General features: G+C 48.5%; 1 protein-coding gene across 3 annotated transcripts in view; it reads left to right on the forward strand.

Moving 5' to 3' along the window:
- Positions 1-14,222, forward strand: part of LOC116942418 (synapsin-2-like) — a 118,078-nt gene extending 103,856 nt beyond the window's left edge. The window contains exons 13-16 of one of the 3 annotated variants that reach the window (XM_032954321.2): positions 38-149; positions 3,702-4,077; positions 5,415-5,445; positions 5,687-5,795. In XM_032954321.2, coding sequence (XP_032810212.1) covers positions 38-149; positions 3,702-4,077; positions 5,415-5,424 — 498 coding nt within the window. In that variant the 3' untranslated portion in view covers positions 5,425-5,445; positions 5,687-5,795. Of the gene's footprint in view, positions 1-37; positions 150-3,701; positions 4,078-5,414; positions 5,446-5,686 lie in introns of all 3 variants that reach the window. The other 2 variants (XM_032954319.2, XM_032954323.2) reach the window with 2 other exon arrangements.
- The last annotated feature ends 5,160 nt before the right edge of the window (positions 14,223-19,382 follow it).

A 19,382-nucleotide genomic window follows, 5' to 3' on the forward strand; every position in this document is an offset into this window, starting at 1 on the left:
CAACGTGTCATTATTTTTTTCCACTGCCACCCTCAAGCCTGGGCAGCAGAGGGGAGGGCAACCGTCTCCAGGGCAGCAGCGGAGCAGCCCGACACCGAGTCCCCAGCCGGGGCAGGTGGCTGGGGCCCAGGCCCGTCCACCACCTCAAGGTGAGGCCTCCGGCCACCTCCCCCCACCGTTCTCCATCTGTCCTTCTGTATGTACGCTAAACTCCTTTCGCACCGTACGTAGCCAACCCTGCTAATCGGAGGTGCGGAGGAAGGACAACAAACTAAACACAAAAAGCAGTTGTAAAGAAATGAGATTTCAATCTTAAATGATTTAAAGGTGTACAGCTCCAGTGGCTCCTAATATCGGAAGAGCATTCCAGACGGCCGCAAAAGCGCATCCCAATGTGCACGATCCAGTGACCTTCTTTGTTCGATGGCTTGCCAAATGGCTCGCTATCAGTGGCGCAGCTATCAAGTGCACAGGTGGTGCAATTCTACTCCCCCCCCCCCCCCCCCCGGCCGTGCTGTAACACCACACAACTACTTCTGGAGTCACCTCAATGTCCTTAATTCTATTCTTGGTTCTTTCGATAAAGTCACGTAAAAGGGAAACAATGAAATAATAAAAAATATACAAACACAGAGACAATTTCAACCGAGAAGATGGATTCTGGCTTAGCAATCATTGGAATGATTTGATAAACCATTTCGGGTCTTAATTGATTGTTCACGCTTACGGTGGCTTTCAGACCACATCCATTATTTTCGTCTCCCCCCTCCTCTTTTCCGAACATAGATGGACTTGTCCATCTGAATAACTGCCAAATCGCTCTCCGTGGTGCTAACGTAAAAAAACGCCACTTTTTCAAATTTTCTTCACACCTGATGATGATTGCTTGTGTTGCAGTTGAAACGTCGTGAGAATTTAATTGTTTTATATTTTTATTATTTTATTGTTTCCCTTCTACGTGACTTTACTGAAAGAACCAAGAATATGAATCCCTGCAGTCACGAAAGCTTTAAATCAAAATCCTTAATTCTGTTTAACACATAGGCTTTCGCGACCAATATCATCCATAATAGAGTTTTTTTTGGGTTAGATCGCGTAAATATATGAATGTCGTTAAACCCGCCACCACCCAACACAGCCAACTAGTAAGGGTTGTCACGTAAACAGAACTTGCCAATTCGTCACTAGTACAGCAACACCGGTCTGTTGGAGAGCCAAGCCACAACATTTACAATCTGAGTAGACGTTTCGCCAGTAATTACAACCAGCTTCATCAGGCGACAGCCAGATTTGTGGAGATGTCCACCTGTTTCGATCTTTATGCCCCAGGGCCCATGCCAACCAAGGCCACGCCGCTGCTTTCCACCCCCGCACTCATCCCCCACTCCCCTTCTCAGCTCCTTCTCCCCGTGTGCTCACAATCATCACAATCATCATCGTTCATGATCAATCCAACAGTGGATGAAAGCCTCGCCAAGCCGTCACCATTTTGCGCGATCCTCCGGTGAAATGATAAACCTATAGCACCCACACACGAACTTGATTGCATTGCTCCATCTCCTCAACCGCATCATACTCTAAATCAGGTTCTGGAAAAGACATATGAAGTTGAATTTCCATTGTGCCTGGCATTTGTAGACTGTGAAACAAATATTGACATCCACTTTCCCATTTAAAAAATATTTACAACCACACTGATATTCAATGGGAAGTAAGACAAGAGAGTTATTTAAGTGCTTGCCCTCTACTGCATGGGTCAGAGGTCACTTGAAGGAATCTCAGAGGTTGCTCTGCGACATCGGCTTCAGTGGGCCTTTGTCTGACAAGGTGGCTTGCAGTTCCGTGCAGGAGTTCCGAACAGATCCTTCGTCTCTTACGTGATGCCAAAAGCATTGGTGAAAATTAACAAATAGAAAATTAACAAATAGAGAGAGACGTCTACAGTGAGGGAAAAAAAGTATTTGATCCCCTGCTGATTTTGTACGTTTGCCCACTGACGAAGAAATGATCAGTCTGTCATTTTAATGGTAGGTTTATTTGAACAGTGAGAGACAGAATAATAACAAGAAAATCCAGAAAAACGCATGTCAAAAATGTTATAAATTGCTATGCATTTTAACGAGGGAAATAAGTATTTGACCCCTCTGCAAAACATGACTTAGTACTTGGTGGCAAAACCCTTGTTGGCAATCACAGGGTCAGACGTTTCTTGTAGTTGGCCACCAGGTTTGCACACATCTCAGGAGGGATTCTGTCCCACTCCTCTTTGCAGATCTTCTCCAAGTCATTAAGGTTTCGAGGCTGACGTTTGGCAACTCGAACCTTCAGCTCCCTCCACAGATTTTCTATGGGATTAAGGTCTGGAGACTGGCTAGGCCACTCCAGGACCTTAATGTGCTTCTTCTTGAGCCACTCCTTTGTTGCTTACCCTGGGGATTAATTTAGTTGTTTCCGCTTCGGCCTGCCGACACTCTGCCGTGCGTCAATAGCACGCTGCACGTGTAAATTAGAGCCGCAAAGTCACTCGGGACATCTGCTGCTGCAATGGGCTCGGGGGAACGCAGCGGCAAAGATCCGCGCACGGCGGAGTTCACGCTACATATTTTTTACATGTTATTTTCTACGCCTCTTTACCCGTCAAAAGCCACACCGAGTCTCAAGACTTTTTCAGGAGGATCCTGCCAAAGTCTTCGCAGCAGGGGTGGGGCGGCTACGTTGCTACCGCGTAGTGATCCCAATGGAGTAATTTGCGGGTAATTTTTCTGTTTAGCATTGGGATGGTTAGCCAACTGCAGCCAAATTGTTATGGGGAATTTATTTTAGCTATGGAAGGAAAGCCAGAGAACCCCGTGCAGAACAGGGAGAAAACGTGTTTACTCTGCACAGGCAAGGCTCCCGATTTTACGAATCGAATTCACGTCCCTTCTTGATGTGATGCACAAATATTACCACTGCCCTCCCGCCCTGCCGCCCTCACGCCCTGCAAATAAGGGCAAATGTTGTCCAAAGCCAGTCCGAGCATGCCACCATGTGGTTAACCCCTATAAGTGCATTTATCTTGAGACGCGTAACACGATACGTGTACCCGAATCAGTCTCGCCTTTGGCAGCTCTCTGTTCGTCGACAATCGATTGCTGGACAAAGGCTGCACCGGTTTGTTTGACCATACTTCACCACTCTTGTTAGTGCGTGTTAGTGAAGTGGTGGGGTGGGGGGCAGGGGTGGGGTGGCCAGGACATGTTGAAACAAAAGCCAATTCAAACGCTTATCCTGATGTGTAGAGAGTCATCAGATGGCAATGCAGGCTGTGAGAATCAGAATATTTATTTATACCGGAGGAATCCGATTAACTATAAAGCTCTTTTTCACAGCTGTCCAGTAGGGGCGGGTCAGAAAGTTATAACAATACGAAAACACGATAGGAGTTCAAAGTATAGGAAAGGTAAGCAAATCACAAACAATTTTCAACATCTTTTTTATGTTACCAAGTAAAGCCCACTGAGCTATTGGTCGCTTCTCAAAAAGAGCCACATAGCTCAGTGTGCCTCACTTGGTTAAACAAAAATTATTGCATTTTTTTTTAGCTTACATGCCGACCGTACAACGCCACCGCCTCTCCCTTGACATGTTCACACCAAAACGATCGCTGCGTGCACTGCCCCCCCCCACCCCCCCCCCCCCGCGTATTTGCGTCACCACAGGAGGCGGCCCTCAGCAGGGCACCGGGGCCCAACCTCAGCGACCCGGGGCCCCTCCGCTGGTGCAGCAGCAGCAGCAGCAGCAGAGGATGGGCCCTCCGGGCCAAACCTCCCAAGGGGGGCCGACCCCCGCGGGGGGCGGGCAACCCAACCAGCCGCCGCGTCCAGGGGTGGCCCCCCTCCAGCACGGAGGCGGTGGGGGTCCCCGGCCCGGCGGCGGAGGGGCGGCGGGGCCCCAAACGCAGCAGCCGCCGCGGTCGAGCGGAACGTCGCAGGCCCCGTCGGGGCAGCCGGGCCAGCCAGCGAGGCAGGGGCAGCCGGCGCCGCCGCAGAGGCAGTCGAGTCAGCAGCCCGCGGCGCAGCCGCACCCGCACCTCAAGTGAGCGCGCCCTGCTTCGCGCCCGCCGCCCATCGTCGTTTGCCGCCGCTTCTCTCTCTCGCGCTGTCTCTGTGTGCGTCGCATGCCGCCTCCCTGCGAGTGAGCGCCGCCGTGCCGTCGCCGTGCCATTGGTGTTGCGTACGTGGCGGCGCACAGATTCGCCCGTTGCGATTACAGTGCCCTGAGTGGACCGATGGTGTTGGTGGGTGGGGGGGGGTGCTGGAGGGTGCGGGGGACCCCACCTCCCTCCCACCTCCCTCCCACCTCCCTCCCACCCCCCCATCCACGACCCTCACTCTGCTAAAGGCTCAGCCCCCCTGCTTCATTCTTTTTGGTAAAGTAAAAAGTACGTTGGTGCAATCATTGAACACCAGTGGCGATGCAGCGATGGCATGCCCGCAGCCTTTCCTCTGGCAAAACCAGGTCGTGTCGTTCGCTACTCAATTCGATTCACAGTCATCATTTGTTAACTTTGTTTGACGTTGACCGGGATGGACCCCCCCCCCCCACGACTGAGCTCTTGAATGCCATCTCCCCTTTAAAGAAAGCCACGGCTTCAGGGCTGACCCTCAGTAAGAGACCGTTACATCGTGCCAGACTGCCCTTGGCTAAGATTTTCCGATGTATGTATTTGTTTCATGGGGCTTCTAATGGCACAGAACTGCTTCTGAGATCACGTCCATGTGGTAACATATAACGATATAAAAGACATTTTTAAACTCATTGATCGTAAACAATGTGGTTTCCAAGAGTAACCAGCGAGCCCAAACAAATTCCCTCATGCATGCAGGGGGTCCGTTGAATTGTAATTTTTTTTTATCCACTTGCAGTTACTTGCTAGTCCGGATACCTCACGAAATGGACAATTGGTAAAAAAATAAAATTGAAGTTCATTATTCATACATTCATTTCTCAGAAACATGTTGGGGTCAGGCAAGGGGGGTAACTTGGTTGAAACAAAATTGAACAAGGGGGGGGGGGTTCAGTAGCCAAGAAAGGTTGAGAACCAACTGCCCTAAGTCATACAGATCATTTCTACCAGAGCAGCTTAGTGTGGCCTTTATCAAGGGGTTCAGCATTTTGAACGATGCAATGAACTTATGCTGTTGTTATGTTTTTAGATGTGCGATGATGGGGGGGAAGAAAGGCTTGTACTGTGCATTTGTTATCGTGCTGTGGTTTTATTTGCTTGTCAAATCAATTGCCCTGTTGTTTACTGTATACCGTCTTAGCTTTCCGTAATGCATGTGCCGATTGCTGTGGATGTTGTGCACGTGCATTTGTTGATCTATCTTCTTTTCCCTTAAATGTCTTTTTTTTCCTTCACTCACTTTTAGAAAGTTTTAGCTGGAAATATTACTCAACAAGGTAATGAACCGGTGCTCATAAATTAAACAGCATTTCAGAGAAATCTCGTTTACAAAAAAATGTGTAACCGTTGTATTACCATTACTCGAAAACAAAATCGAAATTTCAAAAGAAATCTTCAACTTTCACCCTCTCAACTCTACCGTACCTCGTGTCTTTTTTTATATATATTTTATCTCACCCACCACCTCCTCCTCCCCACCCCTCCCCTCCCCTCCCCCCACCCAAAACCTTTCGGCAGCAAATCTCAGTCACTGACAAACACGTTTAACATCCCCGAGCCCTCCCTGTCGCGCGGCTCGGCGCCCGGGACGGAAGACCAGGCCAAGGCAGAGACCATCCGGAACCTGCGCAAGTCCTTCGTCAGCCTCTTTTCTGACTGATCGCTGCCTCCGCCGCAACCGCCGCAACCGCCACAACCGTCACAACCGCCGCAACCGTCACAACCGCCACAACCGTCACAACCGCCACAACCGTCACAACCGCCGCAACCGCCAATCACTTTTTCCAACAAGCCATGCAGCGAGCGCCCAAGAAAGTCCGCCACCGCCGGCATCTGCGGCGGCGACTTGGCAGGCAGCGGAGGGGCATCGCTTACCGGTTGGGAGGGGAGGTTTTTGCTTTCACGCTGTTTAAAAAAAATGATTACGATAACGAATATGCTAAAATATTGTCGTAGATATCCCCCCCCCCCCCCCCCCGTTCAACGTCGTCGCTGCTGACCGCTACGAGTCAAGGCCCCTCTGCCCGGCTAAATGTGGTCACCTAACAAAATACATATAGAGCGAGGGAGCATAGGTAAATTAAATACACGCATATTTACACGCTTGTATGAAACGGTAGCGTTTTTTGAGAGTGACGTTTGAGTTGAAAATCCGATACCCTGTAATTGTGTTTGTGCTCGATGTTCAAGCCGACGCGGTTCTGGAATTGTGTACGTTGATCGGCGATTGCCACGATTTGTGTGCGTTGCCTGCACCCTTTGGTCCTACGCACCCTGGCATGTTGGCAATAACGGCGTGTTTGTGATGTCTCGTATTTTTTGCCTTCTCTAACGAGGAATGAGTAATTCGCACCGACGGCAGCGCTGGCCGAGAAATTACATGTTTCCGAGTAAAAAAGAAAAGTACGTGAATCGTGTTGCAACCCCAAACCTGCTTGCGTGCTCCACTCGCGTTCTAAATTTATTTTTGTTGAACGTTTTAAATGTTTCGCGCGTATTGTTTTGCGGTGCTCTGCTGCCCTCTGCGGGCATCTCGATGGCAGCTTTCGCATGCAGAGTGGATTCACCTTCAAAGTCAAAGACAGTCCATCTACTATCTGAATCCTTTATTTTCAATGCCAAGTTAGTCCATGGGCCCATTCCAAATATTTTACTTGTCGGTACCAACTGACTTATACCAACATATTTACATACCCAATCAAGTCAAAATCCAAAGTGAGTTCCTGTTTAAATGAGAATAGGTGGTGCTCATTTCCCATTTAAAGTGGTGGAAAATCCACATTCCTATGGTGGGGGCAAGTATATCCATAAAACAACCACTGTTGACTTCCCCACAAAGTGGTACTGATTTTATCAACCATGGAGGGATGATGAGCCAACCCCCAACCATAAAAGTGTCATTTAATAAGAACTAGAAACCGCGTGAACTTTGGATATGACCGTCTGGCCTTCCGTCCCTCCCAGGCAACTAGCAAAACGTTTAATTGCATACAGAGCCCTGTCTGTATGCAGCTTTCCCTGGCCTTCTCTGCATATCTCAATTCATCTCGATGCCATTGCTTTGTTTCTCTCGTTTTCCTCTATTTTCTGTCCCGTCTTCTACCTCTCCCTCCATATTCCTCTCCTACCTCCACTGCCTCTCAACCACTTCCCTCCCGCTACCGCTCTCCACGTCCGTCTCTCTTTCTCTCACCTCTCACCCTCACTATTCACTTTGCCAACTCTCCCTTTCCCGCCTCAACCTCTCTTGCCTCGACCTAAATGTCCCTTCCACTGCCGTCTTTGCTTTTTCTTCTCCATTCCATGTCCCTGCCCCTCTCCTTTCCGCTCCTCTCCGTCTCGACCTCCCTCCTCTATTTCCATCCCTTACCCCCCCCCCCCTCCTCACCACCACATGCGCCATGCAGGCAGACATGAATCCAGGCAGGCAGGACGCCAGCCAGAACACTTTCCCCCCCGCCATATCTAGTGATGATGTAATCACGTAATCTTACGTTCATTTGCAGTTTACACAAATCGCTTGCCCTAAACGTTTGCCACCACCCGTGGTGCCGAATTCTGATCTGGCCCAGTGGATGACGATGACGCAGCAGGGACTCGCGGCCAATTTGTTGAAGAGGAATTGCTGCCGCGCGCGAGCGCGCGCAACCTGAAGTGGTATAGACGTGTTCCGTCGCGATTGCACGAGCTCTTTTTTCTTGTCTCGAAGGGCGTAAAGTCGATGGTTGGTCGCAAAGGCGAGCACAGCGGGCTCTCAACCTCGTCAAGGTGACGAAGGCCACGGCACACAGAGGGGTCACACGTCCACGCGTTGTTAGTACGGCATTTGTGTCCTGCTGTGTGTCGGTGTGTTCGCGCGTGAGGCATGTGTGTTCGCGCTGTGTATTCGTGTGTTTTAGTGTTGGTGATGCACGTGGGTTCACGTTGCGTATCGGTGAGTTCTGTGTACGTATAAGGCATTTGTGTATGATTGTTGCATTGTCTCCGCTACGTGGTGAATGCGTTCACCGTGCACCATTCAAAATTTATCCTGCACGGTATCCACGCCGCAGCCTGCACACCACCCACTGCCCCACCCCCTTCCCTGGAAATCAGGGGGCAACGCGACCCATGCGTTCAGAACTGCTGAGCTCATCTTATCTTCGCGTTTGCCGGAGATTGTAAGATTTCCCCCCCGGCCTTGAATGTTTTCGTCTTATGCATACGTGAATGTAACCCCACGGTGACCTTTTCACGATTGTCGCTCCCCGACGTCGCTCCCGAACTTTTGCGTCCGTGACCGCCGTGACCTGGCCGGGTCACCACCCCCACCCCGACCCCCCACCCCGACCCACCCCGACCCCCCACCCCGCGGCGCGACGTTCCGTTCTATGCAGGGCGTTCTCTCCTTGCTTCTCGTTTTGCCCGTTGCCGTTCGGCGATTCCGCGTCGGACGAATTTGTCTGCTCTCCCCCCACGAGGCGTTCGGCTTTCCCTCCCCCCACCCCCTCCCCGCCCGTTCGCAGAAATCGGGAATCCTCCTGCCGCGATTTTGGCGAAACGTGGGAATGACCGCGAGTCTCGTGCGGGCTCCCCCCCAGCCCCCCATTACCGAGTCGACCTTTCCGTGTCCTCCAGGGCGACTTTTAGCCGTTGGAGTGGGGGGGGGGGGATTTAGAAAGTCGTAATTTTTAATTGCTGTGCTCATGACGACGTGCTGTTTCGCGTGTTGTTGCGTCTTTTACCTCGTGTGGTGTACACTCGGCGTGACTCCGCTGTTGCATGGGGAAAGCGGAAACCTGTGGCGTATTACCGCAGTGTGGATTTTTACCATGATGTGTCTACCAACAGATGCCCCCCGCCCCGCTCGGCAACCTTTTTTTTTCATTCTGATAGCGGCGCATCTCCCCGTGCGTTACCCTCTGCGGCTGGCTTTCTGGTCCTTGGTTTGGTTTGTGTTTTTTGGGGTACCGCGTGACGGTCCCAAGTGCTGCAGTGCTTTTTCGCCCGGATCGGTGGTGAGATTCTAGAGGCCGCGTTGCTCGCTTCAGCAGGGCCACCCGTGCCTGGCGGGTGGCGGAGAGAAGGCGAATGGCGCAAATTAAGCCCCGGATCTCGCACTCAAAAAGAGGGCACCGCGACTAATGGGGGGGGGAGGCGGGGGAGACTGACCGCCCCCCCCACCCCCCCATGTGTCAATTCTGCTCCGGAGCCTCGGGGTTGTCCTTGCATATTCAGTGCATTCGTAGCTTCTACCGTACGTGTTTTAAATAGCTATAAGACATCAATTTAAAAAGAAATGCGTCTTAAATTACGCCGAATTATATATACATTACAATAGTGTATTTAGTGATACATATCTATAACATGTTGGTTCAGAGATCACATATACTACGTGAAACGTTGACCTTAGTGGATACAATTAATAGGTGGTTCTTTGCCAAATGCAATTTCAATTCAATATTCACGTTACACATATATACTGTACGTGTGACATCACACATCGACAGGTGTTGTATTTGCATTTTGAATGTCTGCAATGTATTTAGTTGGGTTAGACACCCCCAATTTAGCATATATTATCTAACGTCACACTTTCATTCTCAAAATAGCTTTCATACATCCATTCGTTCTCACATTGATATCTTGTAGAGGTGTAGTGACGCCTCGATTCAGCGATTGATATTGAATCTCTTCGCTAATGATACGTGCATTGAATCAAGTGTATGTATGTATGTTGAACTTCTTTCGCATCGTACGTAGCCAACCGTGTTAAACGGAGGTGCTAGGGAAGGACAACAAACTAAACAAAAAAAAGCTATTCTGAAAAAAATAGTTTTCAAGGATGGCATCCTTGAATAAGGATGACATGCTTTCCGAGTCATATACCCTGTGCGGCAGCGGATTACTGCTGGCTGTGGTGTAATTACATCACGGGCATTGGCTGTACTTCTATGCGCCCACGTCTGCTGTGCTGTGCTCACCACCTGCAACCCACTCGCACTGACCTAGCATGGCGAAGTACGGTCAAGTAGCCCCCACGACCTGCACGGCGTGGGGAGGCCCTCATCCAGCAGTGGATTAGATTTTACAAAAAAAAAGGCTGGATGCGTGATTCCTTGCCGTCACGCGTGGCCGCGTAATTCGTCACAACGCTGAGAAAATGATCGATCGTTGAGTCGCATTCATCGAATCGCCCTTAACGAAGGTGAATCGTTGCACCCTCGATATGATGCATACGCCTTCGTTACAAGCGTGTGACCGTGCAGAGCGTACGGCAGCTGGCGACGGCTGCCGAGCCCGTTGCCAACTCGCCGAGCGGGTCACAGGGTGCTCGCTCTCATTCTCCACACTTTGCTGCTCCCAGCGAGCAAACGTTGACCTCACCGAGCGCTTCATTATCACACCGCGGTTGCATATTGTTTGTGTCTAGTCGTGGTTAAATATTGAAAACTTGAAAGTGAATCGTATGATGTGGTCTCCCCACCCCCCCACCCCCCCCCGAAGTGTTTCTGTTATGCCTCTCCTTCACCCTAAATTGTAACCTACAGATGGCTTCTCAGTCTGTGCCGTACAAAGGTCTGCCTCGTCTCAAACGTCGCCCGCTAGTGCTTATAATTGAATGATCGTTCGCACTTGTGTATTTAAATATAGACAGAGTCATAATATGCACCTTCTGGGCGCACGGTGCAGAGTCAGCGGATAGCGGTGCGAGTGGTACAACTTGAAGTGACACTTCTGAAACGTGTAAGTTGCTGGGCCAAGGTTTGCTAGGACCGGGCCTATTCCGCGATGCCTCTCTTCTCTTGCGTGTTTCCCTGCCCTCACCCGAACTGCCACAGAACCCCCTTCTACCCTCACGGTGTTCTGAAATTCTTTCGCTAAGCTGTCTTTAAGATGCGATTGCACTTTCTTTCCTGCCATTTCCATTGAAATTGTTGGTTATTTTATCAATGACATAAAGCATGCATGCAGTTATTGGTGAGGCGTCATGTCACAGGTTAATGTTCCCGATTCATATATACCACTGATTGATTGTATAAGAGGAACCCCGGTATAATGGACCGACAGTGAGGATTCAGGGATGATGGTAATGCCACCTAATTTATTGTGTCTTTCTGTTTTATAATGTTTGCTCTTTTTCCGGGAGAGTTACATTCATGTCAGTGCTTTGCGAGCCAATGCAAAAATGTTATTGTGTGAGAGCCAGATGTTTGAGGCTGACTGACAGGAGAGGCCGTGCCCTATTCAGGTTTTCCAGCATAGTTTATTTAAATTGTACTGATTTGTTTCGCGTTATCCTGATGTGTTAAATCAAGAATGCCCGTTTTTGCAATGAAACACCGCCACTACAGTAACTTAAGAATCTCAGCACCATTAATTTTGCAAGGGGAAAAAAAATCTGGCCTTTTGCGTTGACTATTTTTAGCCGTTGACTGTCAATTATATTCTCTGACGCACATATGAAGAAGAAAAAATCGAGCTTTTGAAAGGATGGGTTAACTTTCATGTGTGATTTTTTTTGTGTTCAATTCATTAAATATTTCATACCTGATTCGACCGGTATTACGAAGGAAGCCAGCAAAAGTGATGAGCGACCATTGTCGCAAATGAAGGGGGATTTGTTCATTCGGCGATGCCATCGGTGTAGATGATACGTCAACCATGACGCATTGGTTCTTTCCGCATGGGCACAATATTGCAAGCCATGACAACCAAATAATAAAAGTGCGCTGTAAGTAAAGCGCTGCACTTTTGCCAAATGCAGCTTTGAACAAAATTATCGCTGTGCCCAACTGCTATACGGGTGTGAGATGTTTAAGCCGAATGTGACATTGTGTGCGGAGGAGATGTGGGCCGAGGTTTCCGGCGATGATATCGAGAGGTCGATATGGCATGGTGAAATTTTAGGGCAGTTGTTTGCAGAAATTGTCACCAGCAATTAATTTGCTTTGAGCGAACTATGGCAAACCTGGTACGGCAATGGCGTAGAGTGACGGAATTCTGTCTAGACAGTCAAAAACATAGTACGTTGAATGGTGTGTTTGACGAGCGATGATTGGTCTGCAGGGCCACACAGTCCTGGTCAATAACGTGAACTGCCTGTGGTCTGATTGTAAGTTGCTTTTCCAGTTGCCCACTAGGGGGAGCAGAGACCTGATTTATCCATGTTTGGGAGAGAAAAAAAACTTGATTTTTTTTTTATAATCATATATACAAGTGGTGTGGCAACAATTTCTCGCGACGATTGCTGTCGAGAATTGCCCTAAAATTCCCAGCCTGCATCGTGGCTTAAAAGGGATTCGACAAAAGCGGGGCAGGACACTGAAAAAACTCTGCAATGTAGGTACATCGTTTAAACCAACTGTGTCTACCAACCCAACCAATGTCGTGGGTCTTCCTCGAGTGACGATTTGATGTCATGTAGGGACAAGTCCGTATTGCGCTGTGCAAAATGTACAAAACAAATAATGACGTTTGCGGTACCCTACGATTGCTCCCACGCGCACGCATCGCCTCATTGGTCCATCGCCGAAATGCGTTTACCCGTGTGGCGTGTAAAACCGTGTCCGCTGGATCTTGACCGTGTGAACCCCATGGTCGCCTATAGAAATCCTCGCGTTGATCCTGCATAACTGTGCGTTGTACAGTGACTACTGGGATGGGCGCAAAGAGCGTGCATGTCTGTATCTGTGTGTTTTGCTGAACCTCTGAGCTTGATATTCCGGCCGTGACCATGTACTGCGAATTGGTGTCTGTGCATTTGCTTCGTAGTTGTTACTATTCAACCTACACTCACCTGGCATCCTTCCCGCACCTCTCACTTGTCTCTGTGTTCGATGATAACAGTATGTAACGCAATTTTTGTTCCTGGGTAGTAAGTGTTATTTCGTAATTGCGTATGCCTTAAAGGTATAGAAAATGGCTATTGTTCCCCACAAACTTTGCTTTTGTGATCAGGACAGTGATCTTTAGAAATTTACCTATTTTCAATGAGAACACGGGCGATTTTGTTTATTTTCGTTAACATAAAATTGTTTCATAAGGCCCAATTAGATGTGCAGTGGTGGCATCAGCACCTTCCGGGGGTCCACCAGTGGCTCCCACTTGACGTTGTTCCTCCCCACAGAGAACTCGGTCCACTGTGGCCAGTCCCGCCTGTGGCAGTGTGCCTTGGTGTCTAAATATTTTGAAGTCATTTTTGTATTACTTTAGTATAAATACATGTTCATTTTGATTAATACGTAGTTTTTTCTGACTTCATGTGAACGAAAAGACACAAATTATCCCGTATTAAATTTCGATTTAAAGCTTTCGTGACTGCAAGGATTCATCTTCTTTGATTCTTTCGGTAAAGTCACGTAGAATGAGAATAAAATAATAAATAAAATAAAATAACACAATTAAATTCTCACGACGTTTCGGCCACAACACAAGTGGCCTTCAGGTGAAAGGAACAGACCTATCGGGACGACAGAGCTTAAAATTGTTTCATATCCCGTATTCTTGGTTCTTTCTTACCGAAAGAACCAAAAATATGAATTCCTGCAGTCATTAAAGTTTTAAGACAAAATTCTCCCGTTTTCTCATCGAAAATAGGTACATTTCAAAATATCACTGTCCTGTTCACAAAAGCAAAGTTTGTGGGGAATAATAGCCATTTTCTGTACTTTTGAGGCATACGCAATTACGAAATAATGCTTACTACCCAGGAACAAAAAAAATGTGTTACACTGTAATCATACGTAGTGGCTCTTTGTACAAAATCCATGCAAACTTATCACTGAGTAATTGTAGATTAGATTTTCTTCGTGTCTGTGTAAATCCTTTTTCCGTTTGCCGTTATAGTTTTTCAGTTTATTTTTTAGAAACGTCCCCTCCCATAACCGCTTCTGGAGTAAGAAAAGAACAGTTGTGAATTTCGCTGCTATAAAAGTAGATGTCTGAAATATTTTTTTTTAAGTGCAAAAATTAGTGCAATTTTTGGTGGGACTGTGCGTTGTGTATCATTTGCTGGGTGATCATTATCGTGGCATTATACCTGTCTATAACAATAAAAAAGCATATCAAAATGTATTGTATTCCGTAGCACTTGTTCACTGATGTCTGTTATTCTCACTTTCAATTATAAAACACAACAATACACAAGGCACAGCGCACTTGTAATATCTTGATTATGCGATCGTAGGCAGGACTGCGCTATGGACTCCGTGACCCGTGTTCGATTGCCAGCATACAGCCAACATCAGCGGTGGGCGATTCGTGAACCGGTCATAGCGCCCACCCTCCACCAATCTAGTGCGCGTCAGCATCACCAAAGAATTTGACTTAGGGCTACAGGTTATGCATGAATTTTTAATTTGAGGTCTATTATTTAAAGCTGGCTTACCATAAATAAGGCTACGTCAAATGGTAAACAAAATTATACAATATGCAGCCCATTGCCAATTCACTGCCGGATAAAGGCCTCCCCACGCCTTATCATTCATCAGAGTTTATCGACAATTTTAGATGTTGCCATTGATATTCGCTGTGGCTGGGAATTGAACAAGGGTTTCCACCTTCAAAGTGCAAGCTGCTAACTTACTGCACCGCCGGTCCACCGAGGCAACAAATTGCGGTTCCCTAACTTCACTATATTATTTTGGAAGTTATATTACAAGAATAGCAAATAATGTTGTACTTATCTCATGGTTTTATCATGGATGGAAAGTTGAACAGGGGATCCAAATTGTACCATCATCTTCTCTGACCCAGATGTTCGAAATGGGCCATAATACACATCCAAATAAACCACAGTTTAATATTCTAGTTGTATATTCATGGATTTCTAAATCATGAAAAATAGTTAATTTTGCCATGGTAAAATTAACATGAGGATTTGGACCGATGGCTCAATGTTTAGCGTGCTAGGCTCTGAGGCTGGTGCCCTGGGTTCAATTCCTGGCCAATGCTGACATCAGTGGCGAGTGAGATCCGAACCGGTCCTGGCCCCCACCGCCCACACTGACCATCGTGCTGAAATATGGTCAAACAACTCCGGATGACCAAACACGGCGCAGTGGATTAAGATTGGATTGAAAATATAATATTTAAAATACATCAGTAAAAAATGTGCGGCCAATTTGTCCGTCTCCAATCAATCAGTAAGGTCGAATATGACTGATTGCCGAATGCCGCTCAATATGCAGCCCACTTGCACATTTTTACTGCAGTAATTTAATTGTTCCCGTTTACAATTACCATTCCTCAATAATAATTCAGATGTTGCCGTGGTGTAATGGTTTAGCCCACTGGACTTGTCATCCAAAAGTCGCCCGTTCGATGTCCCACCACAGCAGTTAAACAATGGACACATTTATTAAATCCCCCGGCCTCTGTCAATCCAGCGGTCTAAATGGGTTAATTACAGCCAATCGGCAGGTCGCGTCTGGTGGTGTAAAGTGTAGCTACTGCTGTCTCTTTCAAGACGCGGTTGAGATTCTTTTGCAAGCAGTGGCGAGATTAAGCACTTGCAGGGCTGTACTTTTACTTTGTAATAATACTATAATGCACTCAGGAAAGCCTCAGCACAGCTCCTATAGAATTACGGTATTGCACGTGACAGGAAGCTGGAGTTGTCCGGAGCACATACACAAGGATAACGAAGTCCTCACAAGTTATCATCTTCTGCCATGCCAAATCCCCTGCTGGATAAAGACCTTCACAAACATTCACCATCCCTCACAGCCCTGCGATACAACAACCGCCATTCGCCACTAAGTGGCGGTGACGTCGCCACTGTGCTTGTGCCAGGCTATGTGCACTTTAAGGCCACCTTGAAGTGTCGAACGCCCACTGGCAGGTCACAGGACAGACACAGGTGCCATGGGTTGATGGACTTAGATGAATGGCCGATGCACCACCTTGTGCCCCCTCCTGTGCAGCAAACCATCTACTACTTCCACCGGAGCCGATTTCATTGCTGAATCTCCAGGGTGAATGCACCCTCATCCATGTTTACCTCCCTTGGTCGCCACTCCGTTGTTGGGCTTGACGAGCGTCCTTTATACCACGTCCTGACCAAGCCCCACTTGAAAATGTAAACCTCTCCGAACCCTACTTGCTATGCTGCCCCCCCCCCCCCCCCCATAGAGGTGCATCCCTTTTCCTTACAATTGGATACCTCGAGCAAGGTGGTGGCTCCATCTCTCCGTGATCCACCAACCCCATTTCCCAACTGTCCGTGCCATGGAACACACAAAAAGTCATGTCTGTTAAATGTTTTTTTCTTTCAAATATCAATTGTGTTGCTCTTGGGACACGTTGGTGAAGAAAGGAAATGTTTTTTTGAAAAGTGGATGTGAAACTTGGTCTAACGCAATCAGTCCCAGCACCCTAGTAAACATGCCAAGGTTGGGCTCAACGCTGACACGACGTTGGCATGTTTACTGACTGTCTTTCCAGATATTTTAATTAGCATCCTTTCACGCGCCTGATGATTGCTAACCATACAACAACCAGCGCATAACTTTTCATTTTAATTGCTCCCCTCTGTCGCATGGAACAACAACAACTGCCATTCGCCACTAAGTGGCGGTGACGTCACCACGACGCTTGTGCCAGGCCATGTGCACCTTGAGGCCACGTGAAGTGTCGAACGCCCGCTGGCAGAAGATCACGGGGCAGACCCAAGTGCCACGGGTCGACTGACTAAGATGACTGAGATGATGCACCACCTGTGCCCCCTATTGTGCCAACCTGCTGTGCTTTAGCCACCCGGCGCTCCGCTCGTTGTTGTGAGCGTCGCTCCTCCGCCCTCCGTTGTTGTTGGAGGGCAACTGCCTCCAACTGCCCAGTAGCGTCCTTCACGAGCCTTCTCCACAGAGGCCGATCTTGACACCACTGGTACCAGTCATTGGCAAGTCCACTCAGCTCCACGTCCTCCTGTACCACATCACTCCATCTCTTCTCTAGCCAGTGCCGCGCCCATTTAGCCCCCTAGATCCGGCCGAACAAAAGCTGTTTCGGCATGGGCATGCGGGCTACATGAGCCAGCCAACGCAGCCTTGCCTGCCGGAGGAGCTCACCGATGGGACCTTGCCCAGATCTTTCAAAGGTTTGTGAGCTCCTCACACAATCTAGCCTGGTTAAACCCAGGATGGATCGTAGGCAGGTTAGCCTAAATGTTTCTAACCGGCGAAGATGTTCCATTAGGGGGGGTCCACGTTTCGCAAGCGTAGAGAAGGTAGGGAATGACCGTGGCCGAGAAGACCTGAAGCTTAGTGCGGAGCGACAGACCAGGTAGCTTCCACACAGCGTTACGCAACCGATGAAAAGATATTGCCGCTCGACTGATTCGGAGTGAGACCTCTGCTGATAAACTGGAGCCGGTCATAAGCACACTGCCCAGGTATGGGAAACTCTCCACTCTCTCCACAACTGCCCCATCACCGATTGGGAGTTGTGGGGGTGGAGTGTCCGATGATACAAAATACCCAGGCAGGTGCTTAGTTTTGGTGGGGCTGATGGGAAGGCCCCATCTCTTATTGGCACGCTCCAGTCTCAACAGCAGCGTCTCCAACTCCTCCTCTGAATGAGCAGCTATTACCAAATCATCGGCATACATAACGTGGTTGAGCAATAGGGAGCCATCCCTTGACCGCACCCGGGCATCGATCAGCCTCCCATTATATCTGTACCAAATGGAGATTCCCCCGGTACAGCTATTGAAGGCTTCACGAACTACGTGGTCAAAATAGATGTTAAATAATGTGGGAGCCAGAGGACATCCCTGTCGCACCCCAAGGTGTACAGGGAATGGCTCTGACTCCCGGCCACGTAGTTTTACCCGGGCCCGCTCACCATCATGATGGTACTTAATGATCGTGAGCAAAGGGTCAGGAACTCCAAAAGCACGAAGAACAACCCAGAGCCCAGGCCTACTGATGGTATCATAGGCCTTGACCAGGTCAATAAAGCAGAGATGTAGGTCTTGTTGGAATTCCCTACACCTCTGCTGTAGCAGACGGACAGAAAATATGGCATCTGTGCAGGACCGCCCTTTCCTGAAACCGCATTGGGGCTCCACAAGCCTCTCCTCAGCGTGCCTGGCAAGGCGATGTTGAATAATCCTTGCTAGGACCTTTCCCGGCACACTGAGGAGTGAGATGCCCCTGTAGTTGTTACAGTCTATGCGGTCCCCCTTCTTAAAGAGGGGGACCACCAGGGCATCCTTCCAATCCTGCGGAACCCGTCCAGTGGTCCAGACTGTTGTTATGATGTCATATAGGGCAGTCTGGAACACACACGTGCACACACACACACCTCCTGCAACAACAGATGTCGAGCGAGTTATTTCGAATTGTTATCAATATGTCAAGTGTTTTAAATCATAAAACGTCCCTTTTGAATATTGGTCATGTCCATAAATATTGAACCAATGAAGACACCACCATCATCATCATCGATATTTCCGTTCAGACTTGTTTTAGTCTATGATCATCGATGTTTTCAATAATAAAAACAACCTATCGAATGCACACCTGTCAACCCCTTATCAGTGCTGCCTAACGTATTACCCAGACCAATTCAGACCTTGTCTGTCACCCTGTGCCCCTTATAAACCTCAACGTTCATCCCACAACGTCCAATCACAAGGACAGAAACACAACACAAATAGCCCGTATTGAAACGGCTGTACGCCATATGGACCTGAAAACTCAATTTCCCTGTACAAGAATACGGGGTAAACCGTATGGGTTGACACGGTATGCGAGTGTTCGCTATTGATACACACGGTCAAGATCGTCGCTGCTGTTTGTCTTTCGATGTCCCATCCCCTACTCCAGGTTGAGGAGGCGACACACTCCACCCCTGGGTTTTCAGTTCTCCGGGTGACAACGCGTGCAGGTGAAATTTGGTGGCGGTGGCTCAATAATCACAATCACCGGCATCGTCACTATCGCCACCAACAAACCAGCAACGAATTTCTCCAGCAGTCGACGCTTGCAGGCCGTCCACGCAGACTCCCAAGAAAAACCGGTCCGGTGGGCAACGAGGACAGTGGCAGCAGCAGCAGCGTCATCGCCATCATCATCATCACCACACGCAGCCGTTGCTTAATGCGTGAGTCTAATTGCCGGTCATGAAGTGTCAATGTACTTAACAATGGCACTGCATTAACACAGACAAGGGGGTGCCTCTCCACAATCAGTTGAGCAATCGGAATCAGCAAGGGGTGGGGGGTGTAGCA

The sequence above is a fragment of the Petromyzon marinus genome, chromosome 14 (assembly GCF_048934315.1).
Source record: "Petromyzon marinus isolate PM22_M1 ecotype Great Lakes invasive population chromosome 14, UKy_Petmar_22M1.pri1.0, whole genome shotgun sequence".
Classification (NCBI taxonomy): Eukaryota; Metazoa; Chordata; class Hyperoartia; order Petromyzontiformes; family Petromyzontidae; genus Petromyzon; species Petromyzon marinus.